General features: G+C 50.9%; 4 protein-coding genes across 4 annotated transcripts; 1 reads left to right on the forward strand and 3 right to left on the reverse strand.

Annotated features, from left to right (window-relative positions):
• Positions 1 to 7,360: 7,360 nt before the first annotated feature.
• On the reverse strand, positions 7,361 to 8,074 carry EI90DRAFT_2884775 (uncharacterized protein; the record flags this gene model as incomplete). Its single annotated transcript, XM_039053949.1, has 1 exon — positions 7,361 to 8,074. A coding segment is annotated over one exon (714 nt), but the record flags the coding sequence as incomplete, so codon positions are not given.
• Positions 8,075 to 16,111: 8,037 nt separating this feature from the next.
• Positions 16,112 to 16,522, reverse strand: EI90DRAFT_2908984 (uncharacterized protein; the record flags this gene model as incomplete). Its single annotated transcript, XM_039054356.1, has 2 exons — positions 16,112 to 16,246; positions 16,295 to 16,522. The coding sequence occupies 2 exons, from the start codon at positions 16,520 to 16,522 to the stop codon at positions 16,112 to 16,114; spliced, it is 363 nt and encodes a 120-aa protein (XP_038920313.1).
• A 267-nt stretch (positions 16,523 to 16,789) lies between these two features.
• Positions 16,790 to 18,721, reverse strand: EI90DRAFT_3013382 (uncharacterized protein; the record flags this gene model as incomplete). The annotated part of the gene is made up of 6 exons (XM_039056658.1): positions 16,790 to 17,263; positions 17,385 to 17,460; positions 17,840 to 17,991; positions 18,015 to 18,042; positions 18,472 to 18,525; positions 18,687 to 18,721. The coding sequence occupies 6 exons, from the start codon at positions 18,719 to 18,721 to the stop codon at positions 16,790 to 16,792; spliced, it is 819 nt and encodes a 272-aa protein (XP_038920314.1).
• A 109-nt stretch (positions 18,722 to 18,830) lies between these two features.
• EI90DRAFT_3013383 (uncharacterized protein) lies at positions 18,831 to 20,424 on the forward strand (the record flags this gene model as incomplete). Its single annotated transcript, XM_039056659.1, has 7 exons — positions 18,831 to 19,182; positions 19,230 to 19,309; positions 19,397 to 19,477; positions 19,529 to 19,637; positions 19,926 to 19,965; positions 20,005 to 20,182; positions 20,230 to 20,424. 7 exons carry the CDS (start codon positions 18,831 to 18,833, stop codon positions 20,422 to 20,424), a joined length of 1,035 nt encoding a protein of 344 aa, XP_038920315.1.
• Between the last annotated feature and the right edge of the window lie 2,972 nt (positions 20,425 to 23,396).

The following is a 23,396-nucleotide window of genomic DNA, read 5'->3' on the forward strand; positions in this document are numbered from 1 at the left end:
GGGTGTCACTAATCCAATAGTAGTTGGATGGGATGTAAAAAAACTTGGCCGCGTTCATCATGAACGAAATCGATGCCGAAGCATACCACTGAGCCGAAAGAAAGCCGATCCATTCTGAACATGCACAGGAGACTCTCCAACACTGATGAAAGTCAATCGAATTCCATCTGGGATCCATAAAAACGAATCAAAAGTGACCATGTCAGAACCATCATAACTCGGGCTCAAGGTTAAAACTTTAAAGAGTGAGGCTTCAGCCAACGTGAGAAAACGGTGGTCCAGATGAAAAAAAAAAACACAGCTGCAGGTTCACCTGATCTTGTATATAAACTAGATAACAGCTTGTACATAACAAGTTAGTACTGAATAGACCCGTGAAGGGACAAGCAGAAGTTACATCCAAGTGGCAAAGACGCCATCCACGACCCTAACACCCCCTCTGAGCTAGTTGCTCACGTCTAAGACCCCTCTCATCATAATACTCAGCCTTGACGTCCAAGAGAGACGTAGGTGAGTGTTTGTTTGAGGTTTTTGCAGACTCAGTAGCACCCAGGACCAAAACCCGGCTCCATGAACCACACCTGCACACACTACAACCCTCCCCCTCTTCTCTGTCTTGAGTCAAGGCGATTGACCCATTACAACGTTCCAGCTCAAGTGAGTGCTGCACAGGTGCAGTCATTTGATGAGACCAGGGCATCAGGCTGTTGCAGCATGTCGTGTCAGATGTACCAACTGCAACTGTTGTTAGAACGGGTGGATTCGGATGACTCCGGAGTGGAATCGGAGACTTAGCGTGGAAGGACCTTGGCCTCAGCAACTCAGGTGGAGCGCTGTGCCATTGCTGGTTGTCCTGGGGGTCCCTAATTTCGGATCTAGCAGAGGGAAAGTCTCTTGGGGGCATTTCAGGTCGATTTCGGACGGAGGTTACAAGTTACTAGGTACATTGTGTATAAGGAGGGGTCCGGAATCAAAAGGAACAAGGGCAGGATGAAAGGAGACAAAGGGAGATGGAAAGAGGAACAACACCGAGGGTCAAGGGTTTGACTCAATGGTGTTTCTCAAAGGAGGAATGAAGGGCCAAGGCCCAAGGAGGAAGGAAGGAGGATGGGAGTGGGGAATGGCCAGCTGACTGAATAGAAAGGAAGCAGCAGCCCAAATAGGAATGAGGGAGAATAGCAGGGTTGAATGGAGCAATGCAATAGTTGCAAGATCTGACGTAAGTCCGGAAAGTCCGAACTCGGAAGTTAAACTCTGGAATATTGGCAAAGGCAATTAAATGGAATGAGCTAACCAATACAATGGGTATAAGCGGAGGTGGGGTCAAAGTCCGAGGTCGGAGCTAAGACCAGAGGTTCCGGAAACAGAGACACAAATGGGATTCCAGAGTGGAGGTCCAGAGTCAGGAGCATAGGTGTTGCGTGCTCGTCTGGAAGGTGTTGAGGTTGAGGTCGGACCCGGAATGTTCCAGAGTCGGACCGAAGGTGGTGTCGGAGCTGGAGGTGGGATAACCTCTTGGGAGTCGGCAAGGAGAAGGTGACGGAAGGGAAGTAGGACTCCGGAAGTCGGAGTTCAGAGTTCCGGGAGCCCAGAGGTCGGGATTGTATGGATATGACAACTGTGCCATATGGCAATGGGGACAGGTGCAGTGGGGGCAACTTCAACTTCTCTGCAGCAGACAGGATTACAACAACCTCAGGTGTGCAAAGTTGTACTGGTGCCAATGAGGGGTTGGTTGTGATGAAATGGGAGCCCACCACTTGGGACTGTGCTGTCAGAGACCAGGTTGAGATGAAGGAGTGTCTCCATGGCAGAGGGCTTTGGCCTCAGTGACTTGTGCCAGGAGCGCTGTGCCAAGTAACACATCCGTGCCCTAACTTACTAACTGGCAACCAGAACTGAAGGGGGTAAACTCTAGTCGATTTTATTACTCAAGTGTAACCTATGTACAAGTTGGATATATATATAGTTACAGTGAAGACAGGTCCACAAATGGCGGAGCCGAGCCGAGCAGAACTAATGGGGTTAAACATTAGCTGACTGAATATTACCGATGAGTCGGGTTACAGGGTTAACGGAAAGGCAGGCGATAACCCAGAAACGGAAAGGAGGGATAGGCTCAAAGGTGGGCTCTGCAGGGCAGGTGAGTGTATTGCCCAGTGGAGGCGGGAGTGCGCTAGCGGACATTGGAGCTGTCCAGAAGTCTTCGGGGCTCCATACTTAGGGAGGTGTAGGCAATAAATTGAAAGGAGGGGGTGGTGACCATCAAGGGGTACCGAGGGGATTGCGGAATATGGGAGCTCCGAGGTTAGTGAAGAAGGAGCAGAGGTAGACCGGAGGGATCAGAGGGATCGGAAGTCGTTGGCCAGGGATGGATATGACATGTGCAAGGGCAAGAACCTCCTTAATGTGTTTGAAATGTATAACGAAATCAGCTAGTTTTTGCTGTAAATAATTCCAAGTTTGATGTAGAGTGCTTAACTCAGTCCAGCCCAATGTGATCAAGTTCGAATGGATGATCTGTCCTGGGTCTGTGTAAGGAAGGGGTGGTGGTTTACATTATTCCTTTATTATTCCTTGTTGTACTTTTGTATTTACATATGTATGGTGCGGAGTCGGGTAAAGGGTTCTTTACTCTTCTTCACGCCAAGTTGAATACTAAGTTCTGTACAACCTAGATATCGACTGACCTGAGGACTGAAGAGGCACCAAGGTCGGCACCTACACCGACCTTACAGTCTGCCTTGAACATGGCAGGGATGAGATCAGAACTGGAAGTGGTTTGGGTGAACCGATCCATTGCCTGAAGGATCAGGATCAACTGTCGACAGCACTCATCAATGAGATGGTAGGAGGTGGAGGAGCCTGTAGTCAGTTTGCAGAATGACTGAACCTCTATGGCGTCTGGGCCCAGCCATTGCCATTCACATAGCATGTCCATAGGTGCACACTCACAATAGAATCTCCATGGTGATGAAAACTCATCTAGTGCATGCTTTAGTGGGATGGTGGAATACTGATAGTCTGAGTTGATGGTGCCTAAGTTAGATGAGTAATCCTCCTGTGTGTGAGCTCAAGGTCACACGATTGAGTTTGATGATGGTGCGACCAGGGTTGGGGCACCAATGTTACAGGAATGGGTTCCAGGGAACCCAACCTGAGCTGTTCTGCTCACAGGTGGAGGTGGCTGCATAGCCATTGGGAGGAGAGCAGGAGAAGATCCAAGACCGGGTGTACTAGCGGTAACTTGGCACTCTGAGGAGCATACCGGTAGTGAGTGTGATGACCTCCTAATGGTAACTTGGTGCTCTGAGGAGCATACCGGTAGCAGGTATAATGGGGGCTCCTTGAGGGAGCCACCTAACAGTCGGCTAGCAGTGACTTGGCACTCATGTGAGCGTACTGGTAGCATGGGTAGTTGGCACTCCTTGAGGGAGCAGCCCAGTGGTTGACTATTGGTTACTTGGTGCTCAGGGGAGCATACCGGTAGTGGGATTTGTTGGGACAGGCAGGTTGGTTGACCAGTGCACGGTAGTGAGTGACCATGGGAATTTGTGCCTGCGGGTACATGGCCAGGCATCCTGGGGCTGCCTGAGTCACTTCTCCCTCCCAAGGAGGGAGGAAGGGTTGTAGGATACTACAGGAAAGTAGGAACAGGAACTCAACCACCCAGTGGGGGGGTGGGAGCAGGAAGAGTGAGGTCCGGTGTCTGAGCACTCACTAGGCTGTTGAGGTTTTCTCACAGATTGCAAGAATATCGATGTAGACATCGATATGGGTCAAGTCAGATGTTACAGGGAAGGTTCACAGTGGTGGCACAATGGTGGCAGTTACAATCATGGTACTGTCAGGGCACACCAGCCTGACCCGGCTCCACCCGGCCCCACCTGACCCGGTACCCTGCTGTCCACCCCTCCTCAACCTCCTCCCCCTTTCCTCTTCATTTCTGCTTCCTTATCTTCTCTTTATTTTACACAGACGACCTTTCCTTGTATCAATGTACCATTGAACCACCTACAGTGCGCCCACAACACACCCGGCCCAGACACCTTGGGTGACTCCCCACTGTGCCCAGCACGTGTGCTCACACCAGATGCCCTCGGGATCTCCCACGGAGACACCTGGGTGATTACAGCTGTGTGCAAGGGTGACATGGCATCCATCAGGTGACCTAAGCCACATGTATATAAACATACCTGAAGTGGGAACCAAAGAAGTAGCCTTCTTCTCATCTTTCCACTTCAGGTAAGTAGTATAGCATTCCCCTTTTTAATAACAATAACATCTTTCCACTTCAGTCTAAGTGGCCAGGGACTGTTGTCCCACATCGGGCCTGTCAGTATGCATGCCCAATCCACCCCCCTGCCAGGCTCTCAGCCCCGGACGCTACACCTGGGCTCCCTTGACCCTGGACGAGTCCCTGACAGGTACAAGGTTTTGGGGGTTATGTATTTGATAAGGAAAGACATCTCAGCATTTGCCATACATATCATCTGACTTCTAACCATCTAATATAAAAGTCACAATGGTCAAGGGAAGTCCCTTGAAACTCAACGAATCCCCCAGCCAGCACCAAAACCCAGTGGGAAAGCTTGGCATGGGGTTTGGCAAAGAACAAAGCGAAGAGAATTAAGAAAGTGTCTTACCTGTGTGCATGGTTGTCAGGGCAATAGCCCCAAACCCCGAGCCACATGTAATTAGATACATATAGTCACGTGGGTAAGCGGGAACCTCCGGGTAACTGCTTACACACTACCGTAAAATACACACACTTGTATCACTTACGGCCCTGTGTGCTGAGCTACCCAGAGACCTCACACTTTTTTAAGTGTAGGAGGTGTGTTTTACAACACAACCCACAAAAACCATCCAATCTTAACATCTGACTTGGTAGCGCCTATGGCACCTAAACACGCCTGCAAGGGCAAGGTCGCATCTGCAGCGACGCTAAAAGAAACAAGCAGTTTATTAAGAAACCACAATCTCCCATCATGGGAGATTCAAACCAAAAGCCGTCATCAGATGACGACGAGGATCAACACGATCCGGCATTAGCAACCACCTCAGGGCTGGCCCCTGAAGGTTTTAGAAACTTACGTGGAGTAAGTGTGGGGCCTAATACCCCTAGAACTCCACGACATACCGATCTAACCCAAGCTGGGGAAGATCCTCCACCTCCTCACGAGGTGATTGACTTGCACGATAAACACGTAAGCGCCGAACGATCAGCCCAAAAAGCTGATCAGATAGAGTTGCAGGAAACTCCAGGGCCCAACTATCCCCTGGAGTCCCCCCTCATATCCCCAAGTCAAGCCCCAATGTTAGAATGCGGGGATTCGGACGACTCCGGAATGGAATCGGAGACTTAGCATGGAAGGACCTCGGCCTCAGCGACTCAGGTGGAGCGCTGTGCCATTGCTGGTTGTCCTGGGGGTCCCTAATTTCGGATCTAGCAGAGGGAAAGTCTCTTGGGGGGGAATTCCAGTCGATTTCGGACTGAGGTTACAAGTTACTAGGTACATTGTATATAAGGAGGGGTCCGGAATCAAAAGGAACAAGGGTAGGACGAAAGGAGACAAAGGGAGATGGAAAGAGGAACAACACCGAGGGTCAAGTGTTTGACTCAATGGTGTTTCCCAAAGGAGGAATGAAGGGCCAAGGCCCAAGGAGGAAGGAAGGAGGATGGGAGTCGGGAATGGCTAGCTGACTGAATAGAAGGAAGCAGCAGCCCAAATAGGAATGAGGGAGAATAGCGGAATTGAAATGGACAATGCAATAGTTGCAAGGTCCGGAGTAAGTCCGGAAAGTCCGAACTCGGAGGCTAAACTCCGGAATATTGGCAAAGGTAATTAAATGGAATGAGCTAACCAATACAATGGGTATAAGCGGAGGTGGGGTCAAAGTCCGAGGTTGGAGCTAAGACCGGAGGTTCCGGAGACGAGACGTGAACAGGATACCGGAGCGGAGGTCCGGAGTTGGGAGCATAGGTTTTGCATACTCGTCTGGAAGGTGTCGAGGTTGGGGTCGGACCTGGAATGTTCCGGAGTCGGACCGAAGGTGGTGTCCTAGCCGGAGGTGGGATAACCTCTTGGGAGTCGGCAAGGAGAAAGTGATGGGAGGGAAGTAGGGCTCCGGAAGTCGGAGTTCGGAGTTCCGGGAGCCCGGAGCGGAGGTCGGGATTGTATGGATATGACACCCAAAGGCAGACAAAGGGAAACAAAGGGAAGAGCCCCCGCGTCGGCTATCCGAAAAACTACTGGACTTGTTCCAGGTTCTGTCCAAATGGAGGATGGAAAGCGAAGACCAACTTCTTCTCAGGCTGAAAGCCCAAGAAGGCGCAAAGATATGCCCAGAGAGCAGGATCTCCCAGAGCGCGGAAGCTCCAAAAGAACTTCCACTGTTTACACTCCCCCATGCCATGCCAGACAAGGCAAGGTCGCCAACCTCGGAGGAGGTCTCCAAGATAATGAAGAGGAGGCGAACTGAAATGAAGGAGTTTGCTGAGGAAGCCTTACAGAAAAGTAAGGAAAAACCAGCACCATGCTCTGATTTGTCATTCAGCCTATACTAGTATATTGGCCTACAAATGCAAACGCTGATACAATTGGGAGTTTGAAAATGGGTTGATATAGAATTGGGTTGATGATGCAAAAATTTCATCAGCTGTAGTACCAAGGGCAGGCTCTCCAATTATTGATGGGCAAAGTGGGCAATGGAACATGATACACTTTGGTGGAATTATGGCACTTCTCCATTGATTGTTGTGATCAAGATCTTTTTTTACAGGAAACATTCCTGATGAAAGCCTGATTGGTATGTCAGTGTACCACAGCACATATGCAAATAGCTTGTTTCCATGATGCTCAGCTCCCTCCCTAGCACCAGTTTTACTTGATGCTCAGAAGATGAGTTGAATCTGAGCTGGACAATATTCTGCCATTGCCAAGTCACGTCAGTATTGGGTGGGTTAGGGTATCTGAAAACAGCCCTTACTGTGAATTCCATTGTGCTGAGGATGGACAAGGACAAAGACAGAATCAAATACCCCACTTCTGTAACCACCAGTTGGTTTGCACTTGATGACCCTTGCTTCTGCCTTGTAGAACTGATTGAAAGCAGGAACAGTGATCCGATAGGACCACCAAAGATCCAAACCCTTGTATTGTTGTGGGAACCACTCTGAATCAATTGTATAGACAAAACAAGGTCAAGCTGTGTGTTGTGATTGCTGTTCATGATGATATCGGCAAATTGCTGATGGGAGGTCTGATAGTTCTGGCCTCCAACCAGCAACCACCTCAATAGAGATATTACCCTGGTGGGGCCTATCTGCAATCTTGATGCTAGAAAGTTGTGGTGCATCATTGTGTGGTACTAGTTGTGGCTCAGCAATTAATGAGTGCCACCTCACATACTCATGTTGCACCCTTTCCTTCTCATGAATGGTCAGCATTGATATCATTTGGAGTTGAAAATTTAGGTGGTTTGTTTGATCATAGAGTGATTTGGGTAGCACTTTATGGAGGGTTTCAGGTGTCTCAGAGCTCCAATTGCTTGGAACCCCACCTAGAATGATATCCTGTTGGAAGTGTGCCAGAGCCATGAGTTTTGATATCCAAAGATTAGTTTGGATGCCAAGGTTGATAAGCTCATCAGCATGGGAATACATTGCTTCCAGATGCTTTTCAAGCTCTTGCAAGATGCAATCATCAATCATCAGGAGCTGGAGGATTGAGATGATATGGAGGAGGGCAATGATGAGGGAAGTAAAGGGAGGTGAGACATTTGGTGCCTGAGCCAATGCTGGTGCAATGTATTTCTGAACATCTCTGTGCTCCCGCCCAGATGCTTGCTTTAACTTTGAGAGACCATGTTTGAACTGGCAACGGCCTTCTTTAGGGAGAAGAGAAATACGCCTGTCAAGTGTTTTGACCCCTATCAGCCTTGCAATCCATTTACATGGATGATCCCAGAAGAATTTGTGTGCACCATGTAGGAGGTCTTGACACAGGAACTGAGATGGTCCTACATCTAGATCCTCCCAAAATGGATGTTCCACATAACCAGAAACTCCACATTTTTCTTTATACACCAATGACCAAAACCTCCAAATTGGGGCATCTGGGTTTTCTGCCCTGACCTTTCTCAGAACATGCAAGGTGGATGCTCCAGTATGTTTTTTGGCAGTCAAATGTTCTCGAATTGTCGTTCCATCAGCACTTGGTTGTGCACAGCAGACAGGGCATGACCTTGCTGCAACACAAGCAATCAGGCATTGCTCCTTCATGTCAGCAATATAGCCAAGGAGGCAGCTCCTGCACATACAGACATTTCTGTCTGGGCCTGGAACTGGGTGGGGATGCTGAGAGGGGCGAAGTGGTGCAGTGATTATTTTCATGCATGCATGGAAGAGTTGATGCTTAAGAATCTGTCAGAACCGTGCGAATCTTCGCCGAGGGTAGCCGTAGGCGACCGAGCGTTGCCCGCTAGTGGAATAGGCGTCCTACACACGACCGAGCTTTAGCGAGGAATAATCCCCACCGATCTCGAGGCCGAGGCTACTTAGGCGAGAGAGCCGGGATTTCGGCTTCAACGACTCGGGGGGGAGCGTTGCGCCTCGTTCTCGACGCGGTCCCGATACTTCAGAAAGTCAGAGGTCTCACGGGGGACAGAGGTAAGCCTAGGGGGTGTATTCTAGTTGATTTCGAACTACAGTACAAGCACTAGTTACAAGCTGTATTTAAGCGCTAGGAAACTGAATAGGAAATAAGTCGCCAGATCTCGCGGAGATTGCGGGCGGAGAAAAGAAGGAGGAAAACAAACAAAGGGCACGTGTTCAAGACAACGAAGGTCAAGCGTGACCTTCGCCGCGAGGTAACAAGGTGCGGCGAAACATGGGACAACAGGTCGCGGCGCTCTGCGCCGCTAGGTCGTTCAACGACAATCAAGAGAGGGGTTGTGGAGAGGTGGCGGGAAGTGGTTAGACGGCGACGGGCGGCGAGCGGAGTGTGCGGGGAGTGTTCGGGCGTGGGAGAGGGTTAGGGAGGAGGTCGTCTGGCCCCGGGGAACGCCGGGTCGTGACAGTATCCCCCTCTTAGGACTGAACCCTTGAAGTCCCAAGGAACTGGCGTGGGAACCGGTTCGGCTGAGCCCGAAATTTTGGTTCCGCCGGCGCGGTGATCGAACTTACCACCACCACAACCTGATCTTCCAACCTCATGGCCCCCAAGAAAAATCCAACGGATATAAGGACGTGGAGCAAGGAGGACATCGTCGATCAGTCCGATGACGATGTAGAGCTGATGGAGCAGAAACAGGCGGAGAGGTTGCGGCGTCGCAGGGCTGAGATTGCGCGTCGTGAGGCCCAACAACAAGAAGAGGCGGCCAGGGCTCGAGCTGAGGCTGCACGTCTCGCCGCTGAGGAGGAGAGGCGATCGAAGGCGTCAGATGTGGTCGCAGGCAAGGTGAGTACCCCGATCAGTGTGATCTTTGCCAGGAACCCTTACTGATCGCCCTGATCAAAGCGTCCTGCTGCTACATCAGTGGCGGGGGAAGGACTGCCACCCTGCGAACGTTGCGTGAAGAGAGGCGTGGAGTGTGTCAAAGGCAACAGCGATCGTGGCGTCTGCGCCGCGTGTCAGAAGTCCAGGCAGAAGTGTGTACGCGGAGCGGGGACGCCTCAATCTACGAAGCGACCTCGTATCAAAGCGCCGAAAGGAGAGGGGTCAACGATGGATGTGGACGATGTGGAGACGGAGGAAGATGAGGTGGTCAACGAGAAGGACAGGATCTATGATGTGCTTCGCGACATCCATCAAGCGATCTCTGGTCTAACTGCCGTGGCGGGACGATTGTTGGAACACGTTTGTGACACTGAAGAGAGGCGGTTGATGGAGGCGAGGGCGAGGCGCGAGGCGAGGGAAGCGGGGGAGAGGGAGGCGAGTGTGGCGGGGTCTAGGGTCGATCATCCCGCGACGTCTACTTCCGACTCCTACTCCACTTTGTTCTTACATGATCCTTAAGCGCAATCCATCCATTCCGTCCCGTGCCTTAGGCGCGATTTGGTCCCGGCTTATCCGGGTATCGTGAGTGAAAGTCCGCAACGAGGTCTGAAGCGTGACCAAGTTCGGTCGCGGGGAGCCACTCAGTTTCTTCTGTAGTCCCTTCGTAACCGTCCCAACGTACAAGGTACAACAGCTTGCAGCTTCGCCGGCGATCGATTTTAGAGTCGAGGATCTCGGCGATCTCATATTCAAGTTCGCCGTCGATTTCGATTGGCGGCGGTGGCGGCTGCGTGCGGTTCGGGATGGGGTTGGGAACAGCGGGCTCAAGTTGGGAGACATGAAAGACTGGGTGCACAGCCTTCATGGTGTCGGGGAGGCGGAGAGTACGAGAATGAGAACCTGGCTGTGCGATGATCTCGAACGGCCCAAGGTTCTTATCGGCGAGCTTCGCCGAAGGCCTAGTGGTGCGGAAGTACTTGGCCTTCACGAATGCGGAGCTGCCAATGCCGAACGGGGGAGCAGGTAGCCGTCGAGCATCCGCGGGGCCTTGGTAGCGTTGCTGTGCGTGGTTCATTTCCTCGCGTAGGAATTGGTGGAGAGAGTCGAGATCGACTGAGTACTCCTGGGCTCGCGCCGAAGTCAGATCTCGCTCGGGGTGTACGGCAAGGTTCGGGTGGTAACCTTTGTTCGCGAAGAACGGTGAAACACCGGTTGTAGCATTCGGCGCGTTATTATAGGCGAACTCCGCCAGGGGCAGGAGCTCAGACCAATTGTCCTGTTGGTAGTTACAATAGACGCGCAGATATTGCTCCAGTGTTTGGTTCATTCGTTCGGTCTGACCGTCGCCTTCGGGATGGTAACCCGAGGTGAAGTGTAGGCGAATGTCCAGAGCCTTGCCAAGGGAGCGGAAAAAGTGAGAAACGAATTCTGAACCCCTATCAGAGGTTATGTGGGATGGAACGCCGTGCTTGGAGAAGACGTGGAGGAGGAACAACTTCGCCAACTCCGGGGCTGTTATGGTATCGGTCGTTGGCACGAAGACGCACTGCTTTGATAGCCGGTCGACGATCACCAAAATAGCCGTGAAGCCGGAGGAGTCGGGAAGTTGCTCAATGAAATCCATTGATATGGAGTGCCACGGGCGTTCGGGGATAGGTAGCTGTTTGAGCAAGCCATACGGCTTGTGTCGTGGGGTCTTAGCGCGGGCGCAAGCCGTACAGGAGGACACATAGTCCTTGACGAATGTGCGGACGCCCGGCCAGGTGTACTCTCGGCGTAACAGATCCAAGGTTCGGTTCTGCCCGAAGTGGCCAGAGAGCGGGTGGTCATGCTTATACCTCAGGATGCGAAGCCGGAGGTCGTTGGCATCGGGGACGTAGATTCGGTTGTCTAGCCGTAATAGGCCATCTGCGTTTCGAGACCAACGGGAGTCCTCTGGGATCGGGCCGGCGAGGTAGTCGGCGATGGTGGGATCAGCGGAGAGGGCGGCTAGGATGTCTTTGTGGATGGCGTCGACGTCGACGAGGGAGCTCGCTCGTAGCACGGGTTCGGCGAGGTATGTAGCTCTTAGGGAGGACGCGAGCTGCTCCTGCGTGAACACCGGTCGGAAGTTCTGAGGGTTTACGCGAGCGTAGTCCCTATCCCCCTCTTTGGGGTAGACGTCCCAGCGTCTAGTCAACGCATCTGGTTTCGCGCCGAGTCTACCCGGGCGGAAACGGACAACCAAGTTAAATTGAGAGAGAAACTCAGACCAACGAGCCTGGCGGCGCGTTAGGAGCTTCGTGGTGCAGAAGTATTCCAAATTCTTGTGGTCAGTAACCACATCGACGGGGGTACCGGAGCCTTCCAAGTAATGCCGCCACCCTCGGAATGCTTCATAGATTGCTAGAAGCTCCTTGTCGTGGGTGTCGTAGTTGAGTTCCGGCGCCGTCAACGTCCTCGAACGAAAAGCGACAGGGCGTATCTCGTCATCCGCACAGCGGATAGAGATAATGCCTGAAATCGCGTAATCGGAGGCGTCGGTTTCGACTATGATCGGCGCGTCGGGAACCCAATGGGTCAAAATGGGGGCGGAAGTGAAGGCGTCCTTAAGTCGTTGGAAAGCCGAACGACAATCGTCGGTGAATACCCAAGGGGCCCCCTTTCGGGTGAGCCGGGTCAGTGGTACCACAATATCGGAATACTCGTGGATGAATCGCCGATAGAAATTGGCGAATCCCAAGAAGGACTGAATGTCCTTTACCTTACGGGGCTCGGGCCAATCTTGGATGGCCTTCACCTTCTCTGAGGACATGGCAAGTCCGCTAGGAGAAAGTACGTACCCGAGGTACTCCGTAGTCTCGGTATGGAACTCACATTTCTTCGGGTTGGCAAATAGCCCGTGCTGTCGAAGCCTGCGGAGGACTTCCCGGACGTGTTCCTCATGAGAGGCTTCGTCCTCAGAGTACACTAGGATATCATCCAGGTATACGACAACACAGACATCTAGGAGGTCGGCGAAGATAGAGTTGACGAACCGCTGGAACGCCGCAGGTGCATTGGTGAGCCCGAATGGCATGACTAGCCATTCATAGGAACCATAGCGGGTTCGGAACGAGGTCTTCCACTCGTCGCCTGCGGCGATGCGCACAAGGTGGTAGGCGTGCCGCAGGTCGAGTTTTGTATACACCTTCGCTCGGCTCGGGGCATCTAGCAGGTCTGCTATGCGAGGCAGCGGGTATCTATCTTTCTTTGTAATCCGATTGAGGCCCCTGAAATCCACGCAAAGACGGAGCGATCCATCTTTCTTGCGGACGAAGAGCACCGGCGCGGCGTGAGCCGATGAAGACGGCCTAATGAAGCCGGTTGCCAGGTGCTCGTCTAGGAATGCTCGAAGAGCCTCAAGTTCGGTCGGGGATAGGGAATATAGGGTTCCCAACGGGGGGTGCGCACCTTCCTCTAGCTCGATCTTCAGGTCGAACTCACGATGTGGCGCCAGAGTGTTAGCCTTGCTTTTGCTAAACACATCGGCGAATTCGTGATAGACCTTCGGTACGGCTTCGAGGTCGGCGGGCTCGGACAAGGTGGATGAGCGCAGCTCGCTCGCTTGGGACGGGATGCTCAGGCTGAAGGTTACGGAACCTTCTAGTCGGGCAGCGCGGACAAATGCCGCAGGGCTGACTAACTCGATCAAAGGAGCCTGGCGGTCGGGATTACTCGGTGTGTCTTTTGATACGGGAACCGATGTGTCCGCTGGAGGAACAGCATTCGGCGATGGTTCAGGAGAGCTCTGGGAGATCGGACTGGATTGTTCAGACGTCTGGAAAGTTAAACTGCTCTTTACCCAGTCAATCAACGGATTGTATCGGGCGAGCCAGTTATGTCCAAGGACGATAGCACAAGAGCCATCCAATGGGGTGACAAAGAATGTCATCGGGGTAACATCACCGGTAATAAAACGGACGGGGAGATCGACGGCGCGGGTTATCACATTGTTTGTGGTGCCGTCGAATAAGCGGAGCTGCATAGGGGTCACGGTATAGGTCGGGATCTTTATTTTATTAATCAATTCTGTATCAATAAAACAGTCAGAGGAACCTGAATCTATAAGAGCGGAGAAAACAACGGAGGGATCACATTTTTCTGGGGAAAATAGACCGTCAGGAGAAAACATATGCGCATGGGAGACAGGAGTCCCGGAAGAAGAAAACAAAGGAGAGCCGGGGGCATTCCCCCTTGAATTAGGAAATCGACCGTCAATGGAACAAAAGGAAACCGGGACAGAGAAAGAATTGGGGCTGGAGAGGGCGGACGCGTTCAAGCGTACCTCCCTCTGCGCACGAACCGGTTGACCGCAACCGTCCGATCGTGCGTGGTCCGGATGGTTGCCGGCTAATTTTTTGGGTCAGACGACGAGTCTGACTCCGGTTCAGGCGTTGCCACCTTGGCTGCCCTAGCCTTGGAAGCGCTAGAACCAGCCTTGTAGCAATCCTTAGCTACATGACCGGCCTTTCCGCAGAACATACAGAGCTTATTATCGAAGCGGCGTTGGCGCTCTTCCTTCGTAAGCCTGCCATTTTTGTCGAGTTTTGCGGCGAGGTCGGGTTTTGGTTTGCCGTTGGACTCCTTGTCTTTTGGCGTTTTGTTACTAGGGTTAGGTGGGGGGTCGGAAGGGCGTTGGTGTTTTGCGGGAGAGGATTTAGGCGGCGTCTTGTCGTTAGCATCGTGAGCGGGCTTGTTGCGCCGCTCGGTCTGAACCTTACGTTCCCAGTAGCGGCCGTCGATATCTTCGGCTAGGTCTCGTAAGTCGTATAACGACGTGGGCTTACCGAATCGAGTGATCTCGTCTTTAATTCGATCCGGTAATCCGCGATAGAACATGGCGCGGAGTGCCCCTTCGCCGAAATTATCCAATTTGCCCGCATAGCGGTTAAATTCGATCACGTATTTACCAACTCGTTGCCCATCCTTCATCGTGAGGTTGAATAACAACTCTTCGGCCTCGCCGATAGGGTCGTGCGGGCCGAAGTTGCGCTCTAACTCGTGCACAAACCTTTCCCAGTCGTTCATCCAACGTGGTTCTCGACCTAGGCGATGACGGCGAAGGAGGTCGGGCTCGAATAAGTCGAGGGCCGGCCCCTTTAGGTATGACACTGCATACAACACCTTGTCGGATTCGTCGGGGAAGGCGTAGGCTCGAGTTTTGAAATTCACTTCGCATTGAACGAAGAACGTGCGGAGTTTTTTAGGGTCTGATCCGTCGAACTGGTCGGGTTCGCGGACTTTTTTACGGGGGGGTTCGCGGCGTGGAGGCAGAGGAGGTGGTGCTGGTGGCGGAGGTGTAGGGATGATCAGGCGGATACTGCGGGTGGTGCGGGTTAGTTCCGAGATTGCCCTGGTGAGCATGAAGTTGACTTTATCCTTCGGATCGACTTCCTCGGGATTGATTTCCTCGATGTCATCCTCACCATTGTCTTGGGTAGCCGCAGCGGCTGCTTCAGCTGCAGCGCCTGAAGTCCTTCTCTCAGTCACCGGCGGTGGCGGAGCCTGAGCTGTTTCATCGCCCTCGTTACCACCCCTTAAGTCGTCGTCCGAGTCGCTTTTGCTAGCGTCTCGGCGTCGCCTTCTCGGGGTTGAGGAGCGTGGGTAGTACTCATCGCCCGCCGTGAAGCTCTCAAATTGTCTCTCCTCTGTCCTACCTCTTTCAAATGGGGTACTGGAGCTATAGTCTCTATAAGGCGTCGTAGAAGGTCCTGCCGCAGCGTTCCTGCTCTGCGAGCGAGTCATACGTTGTGACATCGTAAGGGCGTCAAGAGCGATAGGGAGTTCGAAATACTGTCAGAACCGTGCGAATCTTCGCCGAGGGTAGCCGTAGGCGACCGAGCGTTGCCCGCTAGTGGAATAGGCGTCCTACACACGACCGAGCTTTAGCGAGGAATAATCCCCACCGATCTCGAGGCCGAGGCTACTTAGGCGAGAGAGCCGGGATTTCGGCTTCAACGACTCGGGGGGGAGCGTTGCGCCTCGTTCTCGACGCGGTCCCGATACTTCAGAAAGTCAGAGGTCTCACGGGGGACAGAGGTAAGCCTAGGGGGTGTATTCTAGTTGATTTCGAACTACAGTACAAGCACTAGTTACAAGCTGTATTTAAGCGCTAGGAAACTGAATAGGAAATAAGTCGCCAGATCTCGCGGAGATTGCGGGCGGAGAAAAGAAGGAGGAAAACAAACAAAGGGCACGTGTTCAAGACAACGAAGGTCAAGCGTGACCTTCGCCGCGAGGTAACAAGGTGCGGCGAAACATGGGACAACAGGTCGCGGCGCTCTGCGCCGCTAGGTCGTTCAACGACAATCAAGAGAGGGGTTGTGGAGAGGTGGCGGGAAGTGGTTAGACGGCGACGGGCGGCGAGCGGAGTGTGCGGGGAGTGTTCGGGCGTGGGAGAGGGTTAGGGAGGAGGTCGTCTGGCCCCGGGGAACGCCGGGTCGTGACAGAATCCCTGGAAGGGTGGCTGCCTCATTCTTGGTCAATTTGTCATGTGATTGAGGAGATGTGTATGTGAGGACAGTCTGGGTAAAGGAGGATGTTGGCAGGATTGCAAGAAGCAGCCAGGCACCACTATCAGGTTGCTGTCAGATGTCACCATGGATATTTCCAAGTGTCATATAGACAGCATGAAAAACTTTTGATCCAGAGAAGTTTGTAAGGTGAGTCTCATTGCTTGCAAGAATGACACCCTGGATCATTGTCCCATCAGGGGATTCTTCCTACTCCCAGTACAAGTTGATGCAAAATGCCAATAATTAAACACACACCTGATACCTCCACCATAAATTTCCTGTACAAGGCTCATGGAAGACACGGATGTCTGTGTCAGAATATGTGATGCGCTGTGGCTCATAATCCCATGCATTTGAAAAGCTAGGATTATTTTGTATGTGATCAGAGCACTCAAGCACATCCCGATAAAACAGGATCTGGGGCTCAGTGGGGGCATCAGAGAGGATGACCTCTTTTACATGCCAAGCTGGGGCCCCATCCATTGATGAAAATTTGTTGTACATTTCCTTTGCAGACCCAAAGCTCAGTTGTTTTGGGTGTTCTTGGGTCTGAATCAGGTGCATCAGCACCACAATACTGGTGCACAGGGACTCAGTCACATACCCAACAATTTTTTATGAAGTTATCAATGGCTCTCTGTGAGAGCTGCTGACCCACTAACCACTCAACCAGTCTCCATTCACTGAGATTTGCCCATGGAAGATGGGGGTTTGGTCCTTCTGCTTCATATCTCTCCTCCCATTTTGTCCTCAGTGGCTCGGCATTACATGGAGTCCCTGCATCTGAAAGTGCTCATAACTGAAGCCTCTTTCCTCTGTATCAATCACACCCAAAGGGAATGTGAAAGGATCCTCAGATCCAATCCCATCCTCCCAGTCACTTTCCTCATCCTCAAGAAGCATGTCGGAGGCAACTGATTCCATATTCAATTCATTGTCAGAGTCCGGAGGCGGGTCATCCACAGCCTGTGCTAGATCAGTAGCTGGAGGACCAAATGGGGAATAAAGCTCTGGATCAACTTCCATAGATGAGGAGGATCCAGCCTGTATCAGCAAATCCCCTTCCTCTTGAGAAGTTGATGGATTATCACTTTTATCAAGAGTTGCTTGCACATCTGCAGCAGTGAACTCTTGGAACTTCACAAAGCAGCCTGGTGATTTCCGGATGTGGTTCACCATCCCACCACCCCCAAGATAAACGGCTTTTTGGCAGAAATCACAGCACTGTGTACTCATCTCACAGTCAAGGTAGTGTCAATCAAGTGTTGATCGATCAATCGACACAGCCACAAAACACGTGCTATACTCTTCATGTTGAAGTCGAATGATATTGTAATATTGTAACATAATGCCGCTCTGGCAACATGCAGCACGGAAGCGCAGCATCCCACATCCATTCTAACACCACCTCCCTTGCATGTCTATGGCAGGTTGGTTGAGTAAACATGGTGGCAATGGAACAATAATAAGTGAGAGGGAACAGAGTGACAATGCCGGGATTATGCTATAAGTTCGACACATTCAGACACGGCATGCCGGCTGAGCAAATGATACTGAGAAAGGGAACAGAGTGACGATGCTGAGATTATGCTATAAGCTTGACAGCACCACCAGCCCTTCTTATCTTTCTCCTATTGGCATCACAATTGTCAAATTAGAGGGATGATAGCTCAAAAGATGGGGATTGGACACATGCTGCTTTGGAAGAAACCAACTGAGTCTTTACAATCAAAGGCATTTTTGGCAGACTTGATGACACGAGTGAGGGATATCGATAAAACTATGGATAAGTATACGCACAATTCTTTACCCAAGAGTTTACCATACCTGTGGGCGAGAATATCGATGACAGGCACAACCTTGCTTTCTGAGGTGAGCCATGCCTTCTCCTCTTCAGAGATGAGGGACCATAGCTTGTCCACATTGATAGTTGGGGACCAATACGGGTTGCACTGCAAGTGGAAATAGTGCATACCAACTTTACCAAAATAACCCGGATGGTACTAAGATTGTAAATGAGGAATGGGATTCTTCATTTTGTCAGGAAACACAGGAGGATCAGGTTGCGGACTCAGCTTGATGAGTACAGGTGGAAGCTCCGAGGTTTGGTGGGAAAAGGATTCCTTGAGTGTTCTTCAGAGGGATTAAGCTGAAGAGACTCAGAGGGCAGTCAGAAGAAGGTTGAGGGCTGAGGGCTCACTGGAACTGCCGCCTGAGATGGACAAAGTCATCTATAGCAAAGTTCCTGTTGAAACATGGATTTAATCGCAAAGATGATGTCTCACATGATGATTCTGACGAGGATTCAGAGTCTGATGATGAGAGTAGCTCAGATGAGGGTTCCAATTCGGACAATAGTGACGATGAGACAGATGTTGAGGACTTGAGGATTCCAACTGAACAAGGAGTTGGTGTGCAACGCGAGCACTCACCAGTGGTGTTGACCACCAGCAAGATTGTGACCACCTGGGTGCTTCAGTGCTCCCCTACACGTCCATAACCAGTGGAAACATGTCCACAGTGCTTGTCTTCAATATTTTACGCTGAGTTTCCGTGGATGGGTCTTAGAGAACCGGGTTGGCATTGGGGAAAGGGTAGTGCAGTTAGCCCAAGATACATCCAAATCAACTTGAATCAAGGCCGAGACCATGCGAATTTCTTGAAGACATGGATGAAGGTCATGACGCCATGCTCGACTTCTCGCTTTTATGTAATAAGTGCTTGTGTTGCTGCCTAAGTCACTTGTTTTGCATTATTGACATCGAAAAAATTTTCGCGCTGCACATTTTCTATGGCTCCAACGACAAGGACTCAACAGCGGAAGGGGGCCATACAGCTCCGTAGTGGGAAAGTGCAGCAAAGGGATGGGTCAGGAGCTCGCTACAAAGGAGTTTCCAGCCAAGCGCCACCCCAGAAACGAACAATCAGGAGGAAGGCCCTGTTTAGAGATCCATCGTTAGATAGGGATGAGATATCTGATAAGGAGAGGGATGAGGATGAGCCCAATGATGAGGTTGAGTATAGTGGTGACAGCGAAGATGGTGGGGATGGCAAAGATGAAGATGGTGAAGATGGTGAGGACGACGATGGTGATGATCGCGAGGCTGAAGAAGCTGTGGATAGGCCTGAGGATGAAGATGAGGGTGAGCATATAGATAGAACTCGAACTAATCCCCTGATTTCACTATAGGTTCACACCCACCACCAAGACAATCCCCAAGGAAAAAATCCATCATTGTTGGACGAAGCAAATCTGCTCGTGGTCTAGTGGTATGTGTTCTGTGTCTCTCTCTTTATTTTCCTTTACCCCCTGTGATCTACTGATAAACTGTCCTATAACGAGTAATCGATGATGAGGACGATAACCCAGCTGCAGCATGCATTGGCAATCCCATTGGGGCACAACTCCCTGTTGTCCAAGTTGTGAAGGGTCCAAAGGTAATGTCTCATGTTTAATTAACCTATTTTTTGACTCCTACATTTACAGAGTGGCTGTGGTTGCCATACTCGGTCACACACCTTTGGGATCCCAAACGGTTACTCAATGACAGCCCGATCACACACGTCTTCGACATCAAGGCAATCTTCAAACACCCAGGTTTCGTCGCATGAATACCACCCAAGTGCCAGACTATCCAGGTCAAGAAAGCCGCTCTCCACCTCGCAGTGCACGTCAGCATCAACAACTACCGACCCATCCTTGGCTGTGTCTGCAAGCCTCATCCTTGACAAGAACCTTACTGCCCAACAACAGACCGACCTCGACACCATACTCTCGTGCATCAAGCACCATTTCTGCTTCGCAACCAATCGCCTGTTCCCCAATGAAACAAAGGAACCGGCTCCTTAATCTCGCTGCTAGACATGCGGTGTTCAATTTTCCTAGGAATAACCATAAGCTCGTACAAGGAGCTCATCTTCTCCAAGTAAGCTGCCAAATTTATTGCACTTCATGTAACTAACAGTTTCAAGATTGGCAAGGACAAGCCATCTGCTTTTCATAACACAATCAAGACTTTTTCCAGGGAATGTATCACCAAGGAATATGGGTTCTCCCCTGTTCCTTGTGATGCCAATGTGAACCTTGCAAACTGCCTCCTCGACGCGACCAACTTTTACTTTCAGGAATGGGAAGATCCCGGTGTAAGCTGCATGATTTGAATGGAGACCTCTTGCTTAACAATCATTAGGGACGACGTGGCCGATATCGTTCGCAATGTTTCCAGAATGTGATAGGGCACTTATACAGGGATGCTGATTGGGAATTGTCATGGGAAGGGTTTACTGAAGACCAGCATAATGAGCTCCTCCCTCAACTGATTTGGTTTGCAGCAACAGCAGTGAGTGGCAATGACTCTAAGTATCATCAGGAGATTACTACATAACATTCAGATTGAGCATCTACTCAATCTGCATGCAAGGGGGCCCCACAATTTCAGTGCAACAATATACTGTGAAGTCTATGACACCCACATGAATGAGTACTTTGATTGGCTTAATGAGCAACAAAATGCTCCGGCATTGTGGAAAAACATATGTGTGGTATACCAACATTTACGAGTGCAAGTTATGTTTTTTTTATGTCTGTGTGTCACTAAATTGGTGTTTGCACCAGTGCCCCTCCTCCTCATCAAACCTTTCAAATCTCATGTCCTGTCCGATATGAAACTGATGACATGTAAATAGAAAATGTTATTTTGTAATACATGTTGTCTTCTTTGTCTATAATTTCTGCTGGTGAAGAATTGAGATGACAAAAATACTGAATTTACAGTGAACTCAGGGAGTTAATAGAGGTAATAGTTCCCTGCGAGTAAATAGACCTCTCCGAGCTCTCAGAGCTTCTCGAGCTTTGGCCCTTTCCCGAGCTCTCAGAGAGGGGGACCTGCAATTTTCAAAGGTCTTAGCTCTGTGAGCTCTGAGAGCTCTATGAGCTCTCATACCTCCCCATTGACTTTGCTGATGAGGTTGGAGTGGCATGTCAAGTAGTGCGCATCGATGAGATAGATGACGCATGTGGGCTGGTTAGGAATCTCAAACGCAACTGGAGATGAGATAAGCTAGCTGGCTGGCCTCAAACGGGCGATGACTTGAGCGACAATTAGTGATGATCTAAGCAAGCAGAACCACAATGGGTGAGGAAGTGCCCTAAAGGGGCGATGAGCTAAGTGAGTGCATCCCAAATGGGAGCTGAGGTAAGCGTCTTCATCCAATGAGAGTGTGTGAGACCACACTCCAACCAATCAGCGTTTGTGATTCATGGAGCGTGTCCGCACTCTTCTGAGTTCATTCTCTGCCCCATACAGTGCTATTCCACTCATTGCATGGCTGCAGTGTAAATTACATGGTCCTGAAATCAGAGCGAATCTTGGGCTTCATCTCAGCCAATAGCAACATTGAGAGTGAACACGCATGTGAGGTAAGAGTAGCAGGATCTGCCGCTTCAGGCAGCGTTCCCCAGTTATGAGCAATGTTGGGGATGTCAATGCGAAATGGGAGCCAATGAGAGGAGCGCATTGGAACCGACCCAATTCAGGGTTAAGGTTAAAACCTCAAAGAGCGAGGCTTGAGCCAATCAGAGAGCATGAAACGGTCGTCCGGCTGGACCCACACTATTAGTATAAGTTAGATGTTTGAAATGGAATGAATGGCATGGGGGAATGTAAACGGGCCGTTAGGCAACCGTAAATGATGAATATCCAATTGGGAACAAAGGAACAATAAAAGAAAAATGAATGAATGGGGAATATGTGATAACGGGTCCGAAATGGAAATTGTGAAGGTTAACTCCGCAACACTTCGCCACAGCGCCCGCCTATCCTCCCGTCAGCAACCTCCTCGTCTCCAGCTTTCCAACGAGCCCTTATTCGTCCCAATTGGTGCAGTAGATCTGGAGATGTGGCCATTGACAGGTGCTGTCAAGACCATGTGTGGCTATACACCGTGCTGAGCCATCCGAATATGGGGTTGCCATTCTGGGAAGTGCTCCGGGGGTAAAGGAGGAAGGTATAGCATCACCAACGGGTAGAAAAATGGCTGGGTTGTATGTGTGGTTATGGAGATCTGGAGAGGGGGTGAAATTGGCGGTGTGGTTGGGCGTGGGAATTTTGCTTGGGGTTGTCGGGAATGATGGGGAAAATAGGGAAAAATAAGGAATGAGTTTATGGAGTGTTGGATAGTGATAGAATGAGCATCGGGCGCGTCAGAGGGTATGTGGTGTATGTTGGTGGCCAAATTCCGCAGAATCCGACTTTTTGCGGTACATGGAGTTGTCCCCACAACAACGTCCAACAGTGCAATTTCATCCAGTCATGGCATGATTGTTACACACAGGGCACTTCACTAGCCCGACCTGTAGTCAGGCTGAATTGTTGACATTTCCTGCTCAGTTGGATTTCCCAGTTGCATCTCCATGACAATTACTTGGGCCAGTATCCCCATTCAGGCTGTCTCGTTCGGTTATGGTCCATTCAACAAGCACAATGGGTGCCATTAGCCCATCATGTTGCAAACTCGAACTGTCATCTTTGCCCATTCAGTCAAATCTCTCGATCGATAGCTCGCAATGCCTGCCTGAGCTATCATGCTCGCTCAAATCGCTGCATTCAGATGTGTCCTGTCCGTCTGGTGCAACAAACCTTGGTGGCATGGCACGACACATAGCGGAATCGATGCTCCTGAATATCCAGATGGACCCATCATCTGCTCATTCACAGCACTCACTAGAGCCAGTGCACCTAGGTGAACCGACGTCTAAGCGCCTTATCCAGCTGGATCAACTGGTTCCCCCTTTGAAGGGCTCACCCAAGCCAGTACACCCGTTTGCACCACATTGCCCAGTACAGGCTGGCCCACTGAGTGCAACTCACACCACTGGATTGACATACTGCACAGTGGAGTCACTGTTTTTGCCTGTTCAATCGGGTCAACCAGCAGGTTCATTATGTGCAGGGCACCTCACTAGCTCAACCTGTCGCAAGACTGAATCAATGTCACTGGCTGCTCAGTTGGTTCGACCAGCTGCAGACCGTTCAACAAGCTCAACAGGCTCTATCTGTTAGAACTGGGTGAGGGCGGATGATTCCGGAGGGGAACTGGAGACTTAGCAAGGAGGGACCTTGGCCTCAGCGACTCAAGTGGAGTGCTGTGCCATTGCTGTTTGTCCATTTGGTCCTTAATTTCACAGTAGGTGAGCAGGAAGTCTCTAGGGGGCATTTCAGGTCGATTTTAGACTAAGGGCTAAAACGAGTATGTACAAGTGCCGATATATATAATGGAGGGGGCAAAAGCACAAGGAAACAAAGGGGATCTGAATCGGAACAAAGGCGTCCAAACAGGAACAAAGGGATGACAGAAG

The sequence above is a fragment of the Cantharellus anzutake genome (genome assembly GCF_015039405.1).
Source record: "Cantharellus anzutake strain C23 chromosome Unknown EI90scaffold_8, whole genome shotgun sequence".
In the NCBI taxonomy this organism is placed as follows: Eukaryota; Fungi; Basidiomycota; class Agaricomycetes; order Cantharellales; family Hydnaceae; genus Cantharellus; species Cantharellus anzutake.